At 53.2% G+C, this 14,165-nt stretch overlaps 6 protein-coding genes and 1 non-coding gene across 8 annotated transcripts; 4 read left to right on the top strand and 3 right to left on the bottom strand.

Moving 5' to 3' along the window:
- The first annotated feature begins 653 nt into the window (after window positions 1–653).
- On the top strand, window positions 654–2,883 carry H310_06118 (hypothetical protein). The gene is made up of 6 exons (XM_008871042.1): window positions 654–1,286; window positions 1,330–1,489; window positions 1,563–1,657; window positions 1,719–1,860; window positions 1,919–2,469; window positions 2,513–2,883. Exons 1-6 carry the CDS (start codon window positions 666–668, stop codon window positions 2,804–2,806), a joined length of 1,863 nt encoding a protein of 620 aa, XP_008869264.1. The 5' UTR covers window positions 654–665; the 3' UTR covers window positions 2,807–2,883.
- Window positions 2,884–3,267: 384 nt separating this feature from the next.
- On the top strand, window positions 3,268–7,873 carry H310_06117 (hypothetical protein). Its single transcript, XM_008871041.1, has 4 exons — window positions 3,268–3,408; window positions 3,459–4,125; window positions 4,178–4,461; window positions 4,689–7,873. The coding sequence occupies exons 1-4, from the start codon at window positions 3,367–3,369 to the stop codon at window positions 6,396–6,398; spliced, it is 2,703 nt and encodes a 900-aa protein (XP_008869263.1). The 5' UTR covers window positions 3,268–3,366; the 3' UTR covers window positions 6,399–7,873.
- H310_06116 (hypothetical protein) lies at window positions 6,800–8,170 on the bottom strand. Its single transcript, XM_008871040.1, has one exon. It carries the CDS (start codon window positions 8,145–8,147, stop codon window positions 6,873–6,875), a length of 1,275 nt encoding a protein of 424 aa, XP_008869262.1. The 5' UTR covers window positions 8,148–8,170; the 3' UTR covers window positions 6,800–6,872.
- A 1,009-nt stretch (window positions 8,171–9,179) lies between these two features.
- H310_06115 lies at window positions 9,180–10,784 on the bottom strand. 2 transcript variants are annotated; one of them, XM_008871039.1, is made up of 4 exons: window positions 10,433–10,784; window positions 10,273–10,384; window positions 9,422–10,219; window positions 9,185–9,370 (listed from the first exon to the last, which is right to left on the bottom strand). In XM_008871039.1, the coding sequence occupies exons 1-3, from the start codon at window positions 10,729–10,731 to the stop codon at window positions 9,458–9,460; spliced, it is 1,173 nt and encodes a 390-aa protein (XP_008869261.1). In that variant the 5' UTR covers window positions 10,732–10,784; the 3' UTR covers window positions 9,185–9,370; window positions 9,422–9,457. The 2 variants fall into 2 exon arrangements, with proteins under 2 accessions (XP_008869260.1, XP_008869261.1); XM_008871038.1 differs by having other exon boundaries at window positions 9,180–10,219.
- A 101-nt stretch (window positions 10,785–10,885) lies between these two features.
- On the top strand, window positions 10,886–12,071 carry H310_06114 (hypothetical protein). The gene has a single exon (XM_008871037.1). It carries the CDS (start codon window positions 10,956–10,958, stop codon window positions 11,718–11,720), a length of 765 nt encoding a protein of 254 aa, XP_008869259.1. The 5' UTR covers window positions 10,886–10,955; the 3' UTR covers window positions 11,721–12,071.
- Window positions 12,072–12,361: 290 nt separating this feature from the next.
- On the top strand, window positions 12,362–13,346 carry H310_06113 (hypothetical protein). Its single transcript, XM_008871036.1, has one exon. It carries the CDS (start codon window positions 12,386–12,388, stop codon window positions 13,166–13,168), a length of 783 nt encoding a protein of 260 aa, XP_008869258.1. The 5' UTR covers window positions 12,362–12,385; the 3' UTR covers window positions 13,169–13,346.
- A 419-nt stretch (window positions 13,347–13,765) lies between these two features.
- Window positions 13,766–13,837, bottom strand: H310_06112. Its single transcript has one exon. It is a non-coding gene; the product is annotated as a tRNA-Met (tRNA).
- Between the last annotated feature and the right edge of the window lie 328 nt (window positions 13,838–14,165).

Below are 14,165 nucleotides of genomic sequence, written 5' to 3'. Positions count from 1 at the left end.
CAGCGATTGATCTTTGCCGGCAAGCAGCTCGAAGACGGCCGCACGTTGAGCGACTACAACATCCAGAAGGAATCGACCTTGCACTTGGTCCTTCGCCTTCGCGGTGGCTTCTAATTCCTCAGCTAATGCACTGATTCAATTTCGGTTGAATTATTGTCTTGTCTGATGTTTGTTGTACTGTCTTACTATAAATGCATCTGCTCGATGAACTCCAGTTGAGAAAAATTGTGGATGGGATCGAGTCGACTCAACTGGGATTGTGGTCAAAGATAGGAATCGCCCAGGACAAACCAGGAACTAAAACTCGATACTAATGTCAAATTCCACCTGAACAAAGTAACCAAAGCTCGTGCCCAAAGACGGATCATCTTCATCTTCTCACATCTGACGTTCAAATATCGCCGGCAAGTTGGCCTTGATCAATGCGTATATGCACAGCGACCAACCCGGCAGCGGCCGTTGTAATCAGACCCTGGACGTTGGGACAACCATTGTGTCGTCATTGAAAACAGTAAGGAGGTGATCTGGGCCCGTGGCGACGTTGGGGCCCTGGCGTGATGAAGCCGCAGCATGTCTGTCGGTTACGCGAAAGAGCAATCGCATACGGATAATTGACCGGATATGCATTTTTTTGAATTTTCAAACCTTATTGCCTGAAGTACACCATGCGGCGCACGACGTTGGGACCGATCTCGTCGTCCCAGCTCAATGCCCAGCAATCAACCAACAACCCATCGCGGCTCCCTGTACTGAAGCCTATTCACCCTCCCGCACCGAATCGGCAATCGCTGAACTCTGGTGGGATGCATCATCGGGCAAGCATATTGAATCGGTCGTCGCTCAGCCGAAACAGCTTGTCGACGCGGATGTCCATGAACGGCACGTCGCGAAACAGTCAGAATGGGTCGAGTCGGCGAAGCAGTACGTTCGGTGGACGGGGAAGCCGTGCAACAGACCCTCGGCCCATCGGCGACAGAAACTTCAATGCCACGTGCATTCGACTCTTGATTGAATTCTTGACGGACCGCCACTACGACCACCCGATCAACCATCAACTCCTCTACAAGCCTATGAAGAAGGATTTTGTCAACATCATGCAGTTCCTATTCCGCGAATTGGATCCGAACTTTGAAGTGTCTGCCAAGATCGAAGAAGATTTTGCGAATTGCTTCCGCACACTGAAATATCCGTTTCCGATCAGCAAAATGGCGCTAGCTGCCGTGGGGAGTCCACATGCATGGCCTCCTCTCCTCGCAGCTATTTCGTGGCTGGTTGAGCTGCTCTCGGTATGCAATCTCGTTTAACCATGCATTCTTCATCTTCGTTTAGTACGACGCGATTGTGCAAGAAGAAGGCTTGAACAATCCCGATCACGGTCACAGACAAAGCGAAGATATGTTTGAGTACATGGCTGTGGCGTACAAATTGTACCTATCCGGGAACGACGATGAGTACGACGAGATCACTCGGCGCATGGAAGACGCCATGGGTACGAAGCATCTCCTCCTTCCCTTGGAAAACTTCCTACCTCGGCATCGCCGTGATCGATGGATACGGAGTAGAGCGGAAGAATATTCAGATTCAGCAAGAAGTCGACGAAGTCGAGCAGGAAAACGAAGCGTTGAGGCGTCAAATTCAAGAGTTGCAAAGTGGACAGGTAACTCCCTCGGCGCACAGCTCTCGATGGAGCCTTGCCGCTTACGAAAAGCGCTTTCTAGTCGCTGGTGAGTTTGAACGCAAGGAAGCGCGACTGTCAAGGAGATGTGGAGAAGCTCCAGACGATTGTCAATACGCATGAAGCGTCGAAGGCAAAAGCGCATGAGGCCATTCGCGTATTTGAGCAACGCTTGGCGAAACGACGTAAGTTTTTGACCATTTCGATATGATTTCCAAGCAAGAAATGGGTGTTCGTGAGTAGAAATGGTGTTCCAGATGCAGCACGCCACGATGGCCGAGCTGCAGCGTCGAATCGACACACAAGAACTGTCGTCTGACGATCTCGAGCGCATTACGGCTGAGCGCGCCCGCCTCCAAGAGCAACTCAACAACACGGAGAAGCGCTACAAAAACATTCAGTCGAGCCACTGGCAAAGAGAGACAGAGATATCCCAGCACATGGACCGCATTGAAGACCTTGTCAATGTTTACATGACGTTCTGCCGACGGCTCAAACTCGACGAACGCAAAGACGCCAACGGGGTCGAGTATGCGATACAGATTGACGCGCATTCCGGCGGCGCCAAAGCGGCGGCAGCGTTGACGCAGCACTTGAAGAAGACAATCGTCCCGAGTTTGCAAGCGTTTCAACGGCAGCGCACGGACCGACTGATTCGTATCTTGGACAAGGGTGGAGAGGCCAAGGTTCGCATCAGCCAGGCCACTTCCAACATGAACCAGGCGGTCGAGGCCGCTCGGCAGATCGATTTGCAAGAACGCAAGCTCGACGAATCGATTCGTCTGGAGAGGGGGGTACGAGATGGGGTGGTTGTCGGTGGACTGAATGAAAACGTAGGCGATGAACGCTGCAATAGACCAGAAATCTGGCGAGATTGTAGAACTCGAGCTCGAATTGGAGAGGCTGAAAGCACAAGATGCTGCGTCCGGCATGGGCAAGGCCGACAAGCTCCTCCGCGATACAAAGATCGAGCACGACGAAATGACCAACCAGTACAAGCAAGAAATTGAATCGAGACTGCGCTTCATCCAACACGCCATCGCACTGTGCGTGGCCTTCAAGGAGCACATGGCCAAACAAATGGCCGACACCGAGGAGTACGTGAAAAGCCAGCGTGACTTGCTAAATTAGGAGTTAATGATGCTATATATTTTTCAAGCCTCGATGAACCCCTCAAGCTATTTGTCGAATAAAAATGTATTTCCCCGGTACGATGCCAGGATACGTGGAGCTCGTTCCAAAGTTGTGGTTTCGACGCCGTGATCTGCTGTTGTGCTGTGACCCATCTGCGTCCTCGTAAAACCATCTGAGAGTGTGCATGTGACGTCCTGGTGTAAACTCACCTCGTTTTGGTAAAGGAGATGAAGCTTCTCGCTCGAGATTGCACCTCTTTCGACGACAAAACACCTCAGGAATGAGCAAGTTATGTGCTTTAGATTTTTCACGCTTGTGTTGGGCCATCAACTGGCATTCGAAGAAACTCACGCGGCTCCATGTTGCTCCCGCAGGACGCAAGTGCCTACCTCTGAGTGCCGTTCCGATCGGACTGCAAGTTCCCAAATCGGTGATCGTATCCGGAATTGACCAGTTATCCGGAATTTCGATGGAATTGGGTGCTGAGGAAGTGTTCCACACCGCCACACTTCGATCGAGGACGTGCCGACTGTTTGTGCTCCATTGCTCTTGACATCATGAGCTGGCTGAAGAAGGGAGTGCGTGCGGCAGTCAATATGGTACGTTCTCGTCTCCTTTGCTTCTCTGTTCTCCCTCATGCGTCGACTAGGTCGCACAAGCGGCTGAAGCTGTCTCGCCGAACTTGTCCTTGTCCCTATACAAGACACCGGTGGAAGAATTCCATCACCGATGGACAACGGTGTCTCTGTTTCTCGACGCATTGGCGGCCGAAACATTGCCGGATATTCAACAGCGAACCAAATTGAGCGACTCAAACACGCGCGACAACTTGGCGAAGCTCGTCAAGTTACTGTACGCAGAAGAAGACGCTTTGGACAGGCAAATGTACGGTGGGGGCCAGGAAGAGTGCTCGATTGATGCACGACCATGCATGGAATACCTTCTCGAGCATAACGTGTTGCAGAACTTGTGCGCAAAGGCCGCGCAGGACAGCCCTCGGGGTCTCATGGTTCTTGTGCTCATATTCCTCACCGACCTCCTTCGCGAATCGCGAATCAACTACCCCATCCTTCCTACCCGCGGTGTATATCGCTCCGTGTGTGAGCTCATCCAGGCAGCTATGGTGCGCGAAGTCGAAGACGGCATGGTGCAAAAGTGCCTACTCCATTGCTTGCATGCGCTCTGGGTCAAGCTCAAGGGCGATCCCGTGCAAACTGAATTTTTTTTCCTTCGTATATACAAACCAGTACCAGGGGACCATTCCGGCAACCTCGCGCTGTCTCCCTCCAAGATCTCGGAGCTCGTCTTGTTCACCGGCATGTCCTCCAGCTTGAAGCTTGTGCCATTTCTCAATATTCTTGTTCGTAGGGCTCCTTCCGCACATGTATCGCGACGGTAAACTCGGCCACAAGTGCCGAGAATCGCTGGTAATCGCCGCGGGATTACAAGAGCCTGGATTGAGTCGGTTCATACTGCACATGACGCCGTTTTGCAATTATGCAGTCACGGGTGTCATCCAAGCGTTCGATGCGCTGCCTAAAGCAATCGGAGTCAAGAATGAAAAGACTTTTCGCAGCGTTGACCCTGAAGCCATCGCGTTGGAGCTCGAAACACTTGCGCTACGGCTTCGGTTCTGCTGCACTCTGGCGATGGTACGCATCGCTGGCCATCGCTCGCAGCTTGTTTTGCTGTTTTTCGAGCGGATTTCTGCTGGATTTGAAGCACGCCATCGCTGCATGACGTCATTTTCAACGATTTTTTGTGTTTTCGCGGGAATGACTGTGCAGATTTGTGCACATGGTTCTTCTCGTGGTACCTTGACTGACGTCGAGTGGATGGGCCTATTTGGATACCTTACAATTCCTGGCGCGTCGTGTAGGTGGGCACGTTTGAGGTCGTCGACACGTGCATCACCAAAGAAATCCTGACGCAATTCCACTCGCGATTCCTGCAAGGCCCGCTTCTGGAAGCCCTGTTGGATCCGTCTGAGGCGGCCGCGCGCACGGGCATCCATTACGCATGCATTGTGCTCGATCTACTGGCGACATGCGGCCGATCGCCAGATGCCAACCCAATGCTCCACGCGACAATATCGTTTCTATTGCATCACCACCACGCCAAGACTGTCGGCAGCACTTCGATCAAGGCATCGCTCGTTGTGCCGGTCGTCACCTCAACCAACGAATTAGCCCCTCCGCTGCTCGACCAGCACGGCGAGTCAGTCCGTTTGCTGTCGGAACTCCTGCATCGAACAAACAGCTTGTCACCGTCGCTGAGCGTCGCTGCCATCGATTTGTTTGCCCTGATGCTGCGTCTAAACGCCCCACAAGTCGACGCGGTCCTGCTCCCAACGACCTCGACATCTTTGGTATCCACCGCGCAAGCGAGCTCGCTCGAAGCCGCGGGCCACCGCAACTTGGCGGCGTGGTTCTCCTCGAGGTTTCCCCACTCGCTCCTGTCTACCCTCGACGACACGGTGTGGCAAACTATCATCAAGGCCCATGGGACGCCATCGTTGGCCCTTCCTCCGTCGACGTGGGACCGGGCATCTCCGTCGGGGATTCCGTTCGCATCGTCCGATTGGCAAGGATACGTTGTGTCGCTCCTGTCGTACGTGATCGCGGCGGAGCAACGGGTGTTGCGTGAAAAGTCTACCGCGCTCTTGACGTCAACGATCGATGGAGAGACTTCTTCCAGCGACACGGAAGAAAGCGAAGATGATGACGAAGGAGAAGTCGAACAAAGCCTGGGCGACAACGACGCGGCCGGACCGACACCGACGCGCCATCGCCGCCGCCGCCGCCAGCTACCGCGATGGCAAGTCCGTGTGCCGTCGATGACAACGGTCGCGATGGTCGATGCCGTGGTCGCTGTGACGCCTCCTTCATCGTCGTCCGCTTGGGAGTCGTTGGAATCGATGGTCGTGAATCGGCTGGAGCGGTGGCTCGATAACTCGTTGGAGGAAAATGTTGCGCTGTCGGGGCTCGTCGTGTTGCTGGCCGAACGCATTCCGGACACGGTATTTGACTGGGGTAAAACAATCGACTCGCCCTCGTTGGTTGGTGAGAAATCGCCCAGTCTTCGAGCTGTCTTGGAGGACGTCCATGCACAAGCATTCGCGCGTATTCAACGGCTGCCACAGACTCCCGGCACGTCAATCTCGTCCAGGTTGACTGCGGTCAAGGTAAAGCTCATGAGGCAGCCGAGCGACGACGCTCCAAGCAGCAAAGTTGCCGACTTGCAGCAGCCTTCGTTTGATGGCCCCGAGCTGCTCTTGGTATCGTTTGTCGTGCTGGAAGAAATGCTGAAGGAGCTTGTGGCCGGCCTCGTCGCTGTTGAGACGGTGCAATCCTTGCCGGAGATGCCTGAAGGCGTGTACTTGGAAGCGCATCAGTCGTCGCGAAAACAGAAAAAGCACGAGTTGTGGGCCGACGAAGACGACGTTGACGACGACGTTCTCAAGCAACGACGGCAATCCAGTCCATCCAAATGGAGCGAAGACAAGGTCGATGACATGGACACGCTCTTGACGTCGGCGGCGTCGCAACTGCAGTCCATCATGGCCCCTGGTTCCAGTGTAGTTCCATAGACGAATGTAACGAAGTGGAGCTCCACACTGGCTTTGGTCGAGCTGCAGCCATCGTTTCCTCCACGTGGCAACGCGCGGCCAGCATCCATCCCCAGGACAAGCAGATTGCAATGCAGATCCCATCGATCTGGCGCCGCGGCCATGGGCGTCCGATGCGGAATTTGTCATGCCAACAACATGCTGTGGCACTTCCGAGGCTCGTTTTGCTGTTGCCATCGAGCCACAAAGGAGCCGAGCGTAATCGCTTTGTTCAACTGTGCCAGGAACGGTCAGGCTTGGCGGTCTTGTGTCGATGGCGTGGAAGTTCGCTAGCCAGATCGGCCTGGAATGACCGAATCTCTCCAAGCATTTCCAGGCAACGTGCCGTTGCGAATCCTGCACTCTTCGAAGCTGCAAGTAAAGACAAGCTACGTACACTGCAAGCACACATATTTCCTGACTGCACTAGAGTGTGCACAGTTTTTGTTGACGATGCTACGAACTTTTGGAGAAGTGCCACGCAGCCAACGTGCCCGCGACGACCGCAGCAGCTGCCATCGCGTATCGAACCCATCCGTGCACCAGGATCGGGTCTCCATCTTCTGTCGTCCGCCACTTGCTACAGAACGTGGTGGCAAAGTAATCATGTCCCTTGATGAAGCGGATAACGGCATTGCCAACGACGACGCCACCGAAGAGAGGCACTTGACCGACGCCGACGTTCTTTCCCAGAGGAATCAGCATGCCTTCCGTCGACGGAGGCACGTACGGCGTCAACTTGATCGAGTTACCGCTGCCGGCAGCCACCCATTTGGCTAGCTCCGTCGCGACATGCGCGGCCTGAAACCCTCCAACATACGCGAGCTTAGGTGTGGGGTGGTCACTTGCGTCTCCCACGACAAACACGTGCGAGTAGCGCGGATCGTCGACTTGGCACGCGCCATTCACACGAACGCCTTTCGACGTCGTGGACAGCAGAGATGCGTCAAGCTTACGGATCAGATCCACATTCGGGGACATGCCAGCGCACAACAAATGCATGTCTGCTTCGATCTTCGTGCCTTTGTTCGTGGTGAAAGTTGTTGCGTGCGGCATGCAGTCGCTGGAGCGAAGCTGCAGCCGCTCGCCTAGTACAAGGTGGACGTTCAGGCGCATGAGCTTCTCCGTCAATTGCGCTCGAAACTCGTCCTTTAACTTTGCATTGTGCACCAACGAATTTTGTCCCTCCAGGATGGTTACTCGCTTCGTCGGGGACGCAGATGCGATTTCGCCCGCGACTTCGATCCCCACAGGGCCACCTCCTACGATTAGGACGGACGACGCAGCCTTGATGCGCTCGGCGGTTGCATGGATAGCCGATACCACGTTTGCGCGGGTGTATTCATGGAGGGGAACCTTGATTGGGGATACGTAGCTGCTGCCCGTCGCGAGGACGAGGTAGTCAAACTGAACACGCGTGGTCGTTTCTTGCGCCCTGTCATTTACAATGGGTCGCACAACGACGGCATTGTTGATGCCGTCGATTTCGTCGACGATGCCACGCAGAACCGTCGCCGTGGGGGGAAGGGCATGGGCGATGTTAATGAACAATTTCTTCACGTACGTCGGGTCAACCAACGCGCGGGGGACACCCACGCAGTGGAACGTGAAGTCGTTCTTCTCGATAAGTGTAATAGACGCTTGGGAAGGGTTCAGTTGCTTCGCCAGATCCTGCGCAAACTGGATGCCAATGTACCCGCCGCCGACCACGACAATCGCTGCCGGCGCCATGATGCGATAGTGTGCCAAATTGTGGCCACTGTCGTGATTAGTAAATTTGGACCAATCAGAATCCGCATTATGAGTGACCGATAATGTTGCGCTCAACGCGCGAAATCCATGGATTAACTGTAAAACACAATATAGCGTCAAGCAAAAATGCGTCTTAGCCTTTAATTGGTCAAATATGCATTAGCCCATGATTGGCCAATTATACCTTGATGTAGCATTCTGATTAGCTGACTCATAAAACTGCCACATTTAATACCTAGAATAGTATCCTCGCAACTACAGCCACAGCGGATGCTTGTATCAGTTCTTCCAGGCGTTGTGGCGCTTGGAGAAATTTCTGGTGTCTTCTACCGAAAAGTGGATAAAATTGGTCGACGAACGATCAAGACCTGGGATCCCATCAGGGTGGCTAATAATGAAGAAGTCATTCGAGAACGCAATTCCTCGAATTTTCCAATCGCGATGGGGGGGGCAATACTACCTTCTCCCATCAAACACAATGAGCCACTTCGACAAGGTCATCTAACCTTTCGCTGGCTTAGCCACCATGCCAACTGACACGGAGGTATCATCGGACGGACTGTACTTGAATACAATTCGACAATTTCGGAAAAGACCTTGAATTGTGCCATGATTTGCTTGGTTCCGACAGAAACCTTGGCCAAGTCCGTCTTGTTGTAGTCGGACGTGGGTTTGAGTCCCAGCGTGGCCTTGATGCGCCGCTGAAATTGGCGAGCATTGACAGTTTGTGCCACCCAATCCTACAAGCGTTCTCGTAATCAAGGTTAAAAACTGCATATTTTCGATAGTTTGTTGGCCAATCAATGGTACCATACGGGTTGCCACCTTGCCAGGACGACAGGTACAACACCGCCCCGGCAGCGGCAGGGATGCTGCACTTGTGTTGGCCACAGTTCGACCCCAATCACAGCCTCCTGAGCGAGCCCAAAACGCGGCAGCTTGCAGCCGCAATTCGGGCCATACAAAACTCGTCCCCACGTGTTTGCGTGCGCTGGGTGCATACAAACTTCAAAATACTCGAGGGCAAACCCTAGCAAGTTTTTCTCGAGTTCACTGCCTCAGGACGTCAGAAACGCCGGAGGACGATCTCTGAGCTAGGCGAGAGGTTTGCTTCCTTCTCAAAGCTGGCCGAGGCGGCAACTGTCGTGGTTCACTTCCCTGATGGGCTGCCTTGAAAGGCCTTTCGCACCGATACCATGCAGCTATTGGTGGATTCGTTAGAAATGGACAATTCTCATTGGCTATAAATCCACCAGGTGGTGGTTTCGTCCAACTCGACCCGCTTCGCTTCAGTACAGCCGCATGTTGGTATTGCGACGGTTGCAATGGACCAACAAGTTGTCAAACGCGAGCTGCTTCTTCTGCTTGGCGGCGATTTCTGCCAGCCGCGTCAAGTCCCGCTTCCCTTGCTTCTGGAATGCCACCGCAAGGAGTCGCAGCCCCGCGACGAGCAGATCCCGCGTCTTCTTGGCCTCCGCTTCGACAGTGACCTTTTCCGCGTGGGTTTCCACCGTCAAATACACGTCCGATGACCCGATCGTGTCGACGAGTTGGATCGCGAGAAGAGACAACACAGCTGGAGCGTTTGCCCCACGATTGTTCTTGGATTCGAGAAACAAATAGTTGCCACTTGGGCTCAGTCGCAAGAGGCGCGACTTGGTATGGTGGCGCACCTTCAAACCGCGCGAAAGCAGCACGCGGAAATGACCGAGAAGCTCCGCTTCCTTGTCCTGCCGAGATGGAGAAGATCGAACATCGTCCGGGGTCGATTGTTGGATTGCTGCGTTTGGGGATGCGGCTGGAGATGTTGGAACCGGTGGCGGCAATGGCGCTGGTTCCAGCGGTGTTGATGGGATGGAGGCATCGAGTCGGACCTCTTTATTGGTCAGCTTGGTAGTGCTAGATGCCCCAGCCATAGGATTTGTCGATGATGTCGAAATCGGTGAAGTGGGAATTGATGGTGGGCTGGACGATGCTGCAGCTGCATTCATGGGACTCGTGGGAACTTTCCACGCTTGTTGCATAGCTTGCATGACAATGTATTGCTGTCCCTAGTGCCCCACGACCTGTGAACCCTTGAGACTACGATTATCTAACTCTGTACCTGAACGATGGCACCCGCGCCTTTCTGCATTGCCAACGAAGCGGCGTCGCGGCACAACTGCGACAATTTATCGCTGGCCAAGTCGATATGCGCATCCAGTGTCTTTTCATACCTGCATGAAGATTAGGGTGATTGTTGCATGAAGGGGGGAGCAACGTACTTGACAAAGGACGGTGCAATGAGAGTGTCGTAGATTTGCAAGGCGCCACGGAACTGTGGGAGCGCAAGCCACGCCACCATACACACCTTGGCTTCGTAGTAGAAGGGAATATAGTTGCCGAGAAAGTCGACGAGGATTTCAAACACGGCAAAGCACGCATTCACCGTCCAGAAAACCACCCACTGAATGTGTTCGTCCGTCGCGTCTTCCTTTTTCGCTGATTGAACCGACATGTAAATTGGGTACGCGTACCCCAAGACGTTGCATATCGTGCGTGACAACAAGCGGCCCACCAGCATGTCGGAACAGCGGCGTCGGCGACGATGGCGCTGGTTCCAGATCAAGATATTTTTTCGGTTTTCTGGGACAACACCTCTTATCCGGTAGCTTCTCCGTCGTATCCGTCCTTATCCGGATGTTTGGTGAATTATCCGGAATTGTTGATTTCTACTCGCACAACGGAAGTAATCACGACGGCACCCGCCATGGACGGACATCTTGAATCGACATTCCATCAATTACGATGCCAAAGTACATCCTCGTGTCGATCCCGGTCTCGAACTACGTACAGAAGGCTCGTTGGGGCTTGCGCTTGGCGAAGATCGACTTCATCGAAGAGATGCATGCACCTGCATTCCACAGGCTCTCCACTCTACCCAAGGGCGGGTCCTCTGTGCCGCTTCTGTATTGCCTCGAGACAAAGCTTAGCTTAACGGATAGCGACCCGATTCTGTCGCTGTGTGGCCAGCACGTTCCTTCGCTGTATCCCCATGAACATGTCAAGTCACAAGAACTCAAGTATGACACCGAGTTTGGGCCCCACGCGCGACGATATGCGTACGGCTTCTTCTTTGCCAAGAAGGGGTCGGCCTTTAAGCACGCTATCACTGATCCGTTGCGAGGAAACCTCGAGTCGTACGCAGTGGCATGCATGCTACCAATGCTCCAAACGATGTTGACCAATGCCTTCAACGTGTCCGCGGCTGGCATCGAGCGATCGTGGGCAAAGATTGAGCAAGCATTCGATGAAGCCAGCGCTATCTTGGGAGACGAGCCGCTGGGGTCGAAGTACTTGGCAGGACCTTCGTTTACTGCTGCAGACATTTCATTTTGTTCACACGCCAGCTTGTTGCTTGGACCACCGGAGAATCCATACCTTCATCCCCATTTTCACCCCGACGAAATGCCCACAACTTTCCGAGCTCGCTACAGCCAACTTCGGGCGTCGAAAGCTGGACAGTTTGTCCTGTACTGCTTTCAGAAGCACTACCCCTCCGAGGACTTGTAACACGCACAACTAGGTGCGTTCGTTGAGCTGCGACATCATCGCGCGTCCGCTTCATACATGTTTTCGAAACATTTCCCTTGAACGGTGATGTCGTGGCTGTGTTCAACTTTGAGCGGCCGTTCGTCACATGTTATGCATTGCCTTCCAACAACGATGTCGTCGGAAACTTGCTCCTGAGGTGCCGTCGATGCACAAAGCATTAACGTGCACTTACACGCTGAAGACGCGAGTGCGGCTTCACAATCGGATAGCTTCCATCGTCACCGTCACGATCAAGCAATTATTGTCTTGCCAATGAAAATGCAGATATTTTTATTTACATATAACGATTGAATAACTTTCTTCCATGAATAAATTCAGAGCTTGTACGTTTTAGTTGAATGGTTTTGATTGGTGAATTGAGTTTATCCGTTACGATTTCCACCAATGAAATAGCTTGGATTCCTTTTCAAACCTCGCCCGATCGCGCCCGGTGGACGACGGCGCTTCCTGGCGCCGCGATCAAGCGTTCGAGCAAGGAATGCGAATGCGAAAAGGTCGATGTTTCAATGAGCGTTCATCTGCTCCTCGTCCATGGATCCGACAGTAGTGGCCATCGGTAACGGCAAGGCTAGGGTTCCGGATACAGATGTCGAGTGAGCTCGAGACAACAAACGCGAGCAAGCATGGGGCCACGGCACGTGCTCGTGACGATTCCCGCATCCAATTACTGCGAGAAGGCGCGATGGGGGCTACGCGTTGCCAAGATCGATTTTGTGGAAGAGATGCATGCCCCCCTTTTCCACTACATGTCCACGAAACCCAAAGGTGGGAAGAGTGTGCCGTTGCTGGTGACGTCGCCTTCGACGTGCTTGAAGGACAGCGACGCCATTCTCACTCTGTGCGGGACTGCTTTGCCGTCGTTGTATCCACATCCAGGCGTGAAAGAAAAGGAACTGTGGTTTGACAACCAATTTGGTCCTGCCGCCCGACGCTTTGGGTATGGGTTGGTATTTTCCCTCCCACCTTCCGTGGCAAAAGGCATCATCATTGACCCCATTCAGGGCACTATTGAGTCATACGCGGCGTCGGCAGCATTTCCCTTGCTCAAGTCAGCGCTCACAAAGGCGCTCAACATCACGGAACAAGGGGTGGAGCGATCGTGGACAAAAATACAATCCACTTTCAACGCAGTCAACGATATCTTGGGCGACAAACCGCTCGGAGCGCAGTTTGTGGCCGGAACGTCATTTACGGCGGCAGACATTTCGTTCTGCTCTCACGCGTCGTTGATCTTGGCGCCACCCCAGAATCCATTTCTCGCGCAGTACATCAACATGTCGGAGGCCCCCCGGCAGTACCAAGATCGTCACAAAGAACTGGTCGAGTCCAAAGCCGGCCAATTTGTCTTGTGGTGCTACGAAAACTACTACCTTCGTGCGCCAGTCCATCACACGGCAAAGCTGTGATGCGACCCACAGGAAATGCGGTACACCACTGAATTGAGTGTGGAAGCACATGCGCAAAGTCAATGTTTGCAATGACCAACCAACCCTACGAAAATCAAGCACAAATTCTTCAATTTAATCCCTTATCTGCTGCATGTGGACGCTGGAAACCGGTCGATGCGTGAAAGAACGTGTCGAACGGTGTTCTCCAGCATGTTTTCACACTCAAAACTATCGAGCCAACCACATGAATTCGACAACATACTGGGTTTCACGACAACTGCACATATGAAGCCTGATGCTTGGAGCGTCATGGCTGGTTCCCTGGGCCAGATTGCACCCAACAGGATGCGCGGTTATTGTCATCACGATCACACATGCCCTAGTCCAACCGGTGTCGGCCACAACGTGGTCATAATCGCAAATGTTCCAGTCTCTTTACGCTTTGAAATTGTATGAAGTTGGTGGCAGGCACGGGTGCAGGAGAGTCAAATGTCACCATATATCTCGATGGGATCATTCCGCCAGGCCAAACAGGGCGCGGAGGCTATTCGTGTCGATTCGTCCGTCCCCACACTAACCAAAAATAGAATTTATCCATCATGTGAGGAAAACAAATAGCACTTCTTGGTTTCGATCCAAGGACCTTTGGGTTATGAGCCCAACACGCTTCCTCTGCGCCAAAGTGCTACTTGTGGCAATGATTGAAATTAAAAAAACCAGTCTTTTTGCAATTTGCAGTCTCGTTAGTACGATTTTGAATTTCCCCGTGGCTTGTGAGGCGCAGTCCCGGTTTGGTCGACGAGTCCGTTGGTGGCTCGGCATCAATGCTATGTCGGATGCAACCCTCGCTGCTCTGGCCTTTTTTAAGTTGACAAGTTACTTGGTTGGCAAACTTTGCAAGAAGCGTGCAGACCGACATAATGTGGTCTCGACCATGCGAAATCGACTTGTTCCAACGACTACAAGGTTCATGCATGTCGAAGTCTACTCGATGACTCAGCGAAATCCAGCCATT

This window comes from Aphanomyces invadans, assembly GCF_000520115.1.
Source record: "Aphanomyces invadans strain NJM9701 unplaced genomic scaffold supercont1.10, whole genome shotgun sequence".
Classification (NCBI taxonomy): domain Eukaryota; phylum Oomycota; class Saprolegniomycetes; order Saprolegniales; family Verrucalvaceae; genus Aphanomyces; species Aphanomyces invadans.
Note: the sequence above shows the minus strand (reverse complement) of the source record. Positions and strands in the feature narration are given on the sequence as shown.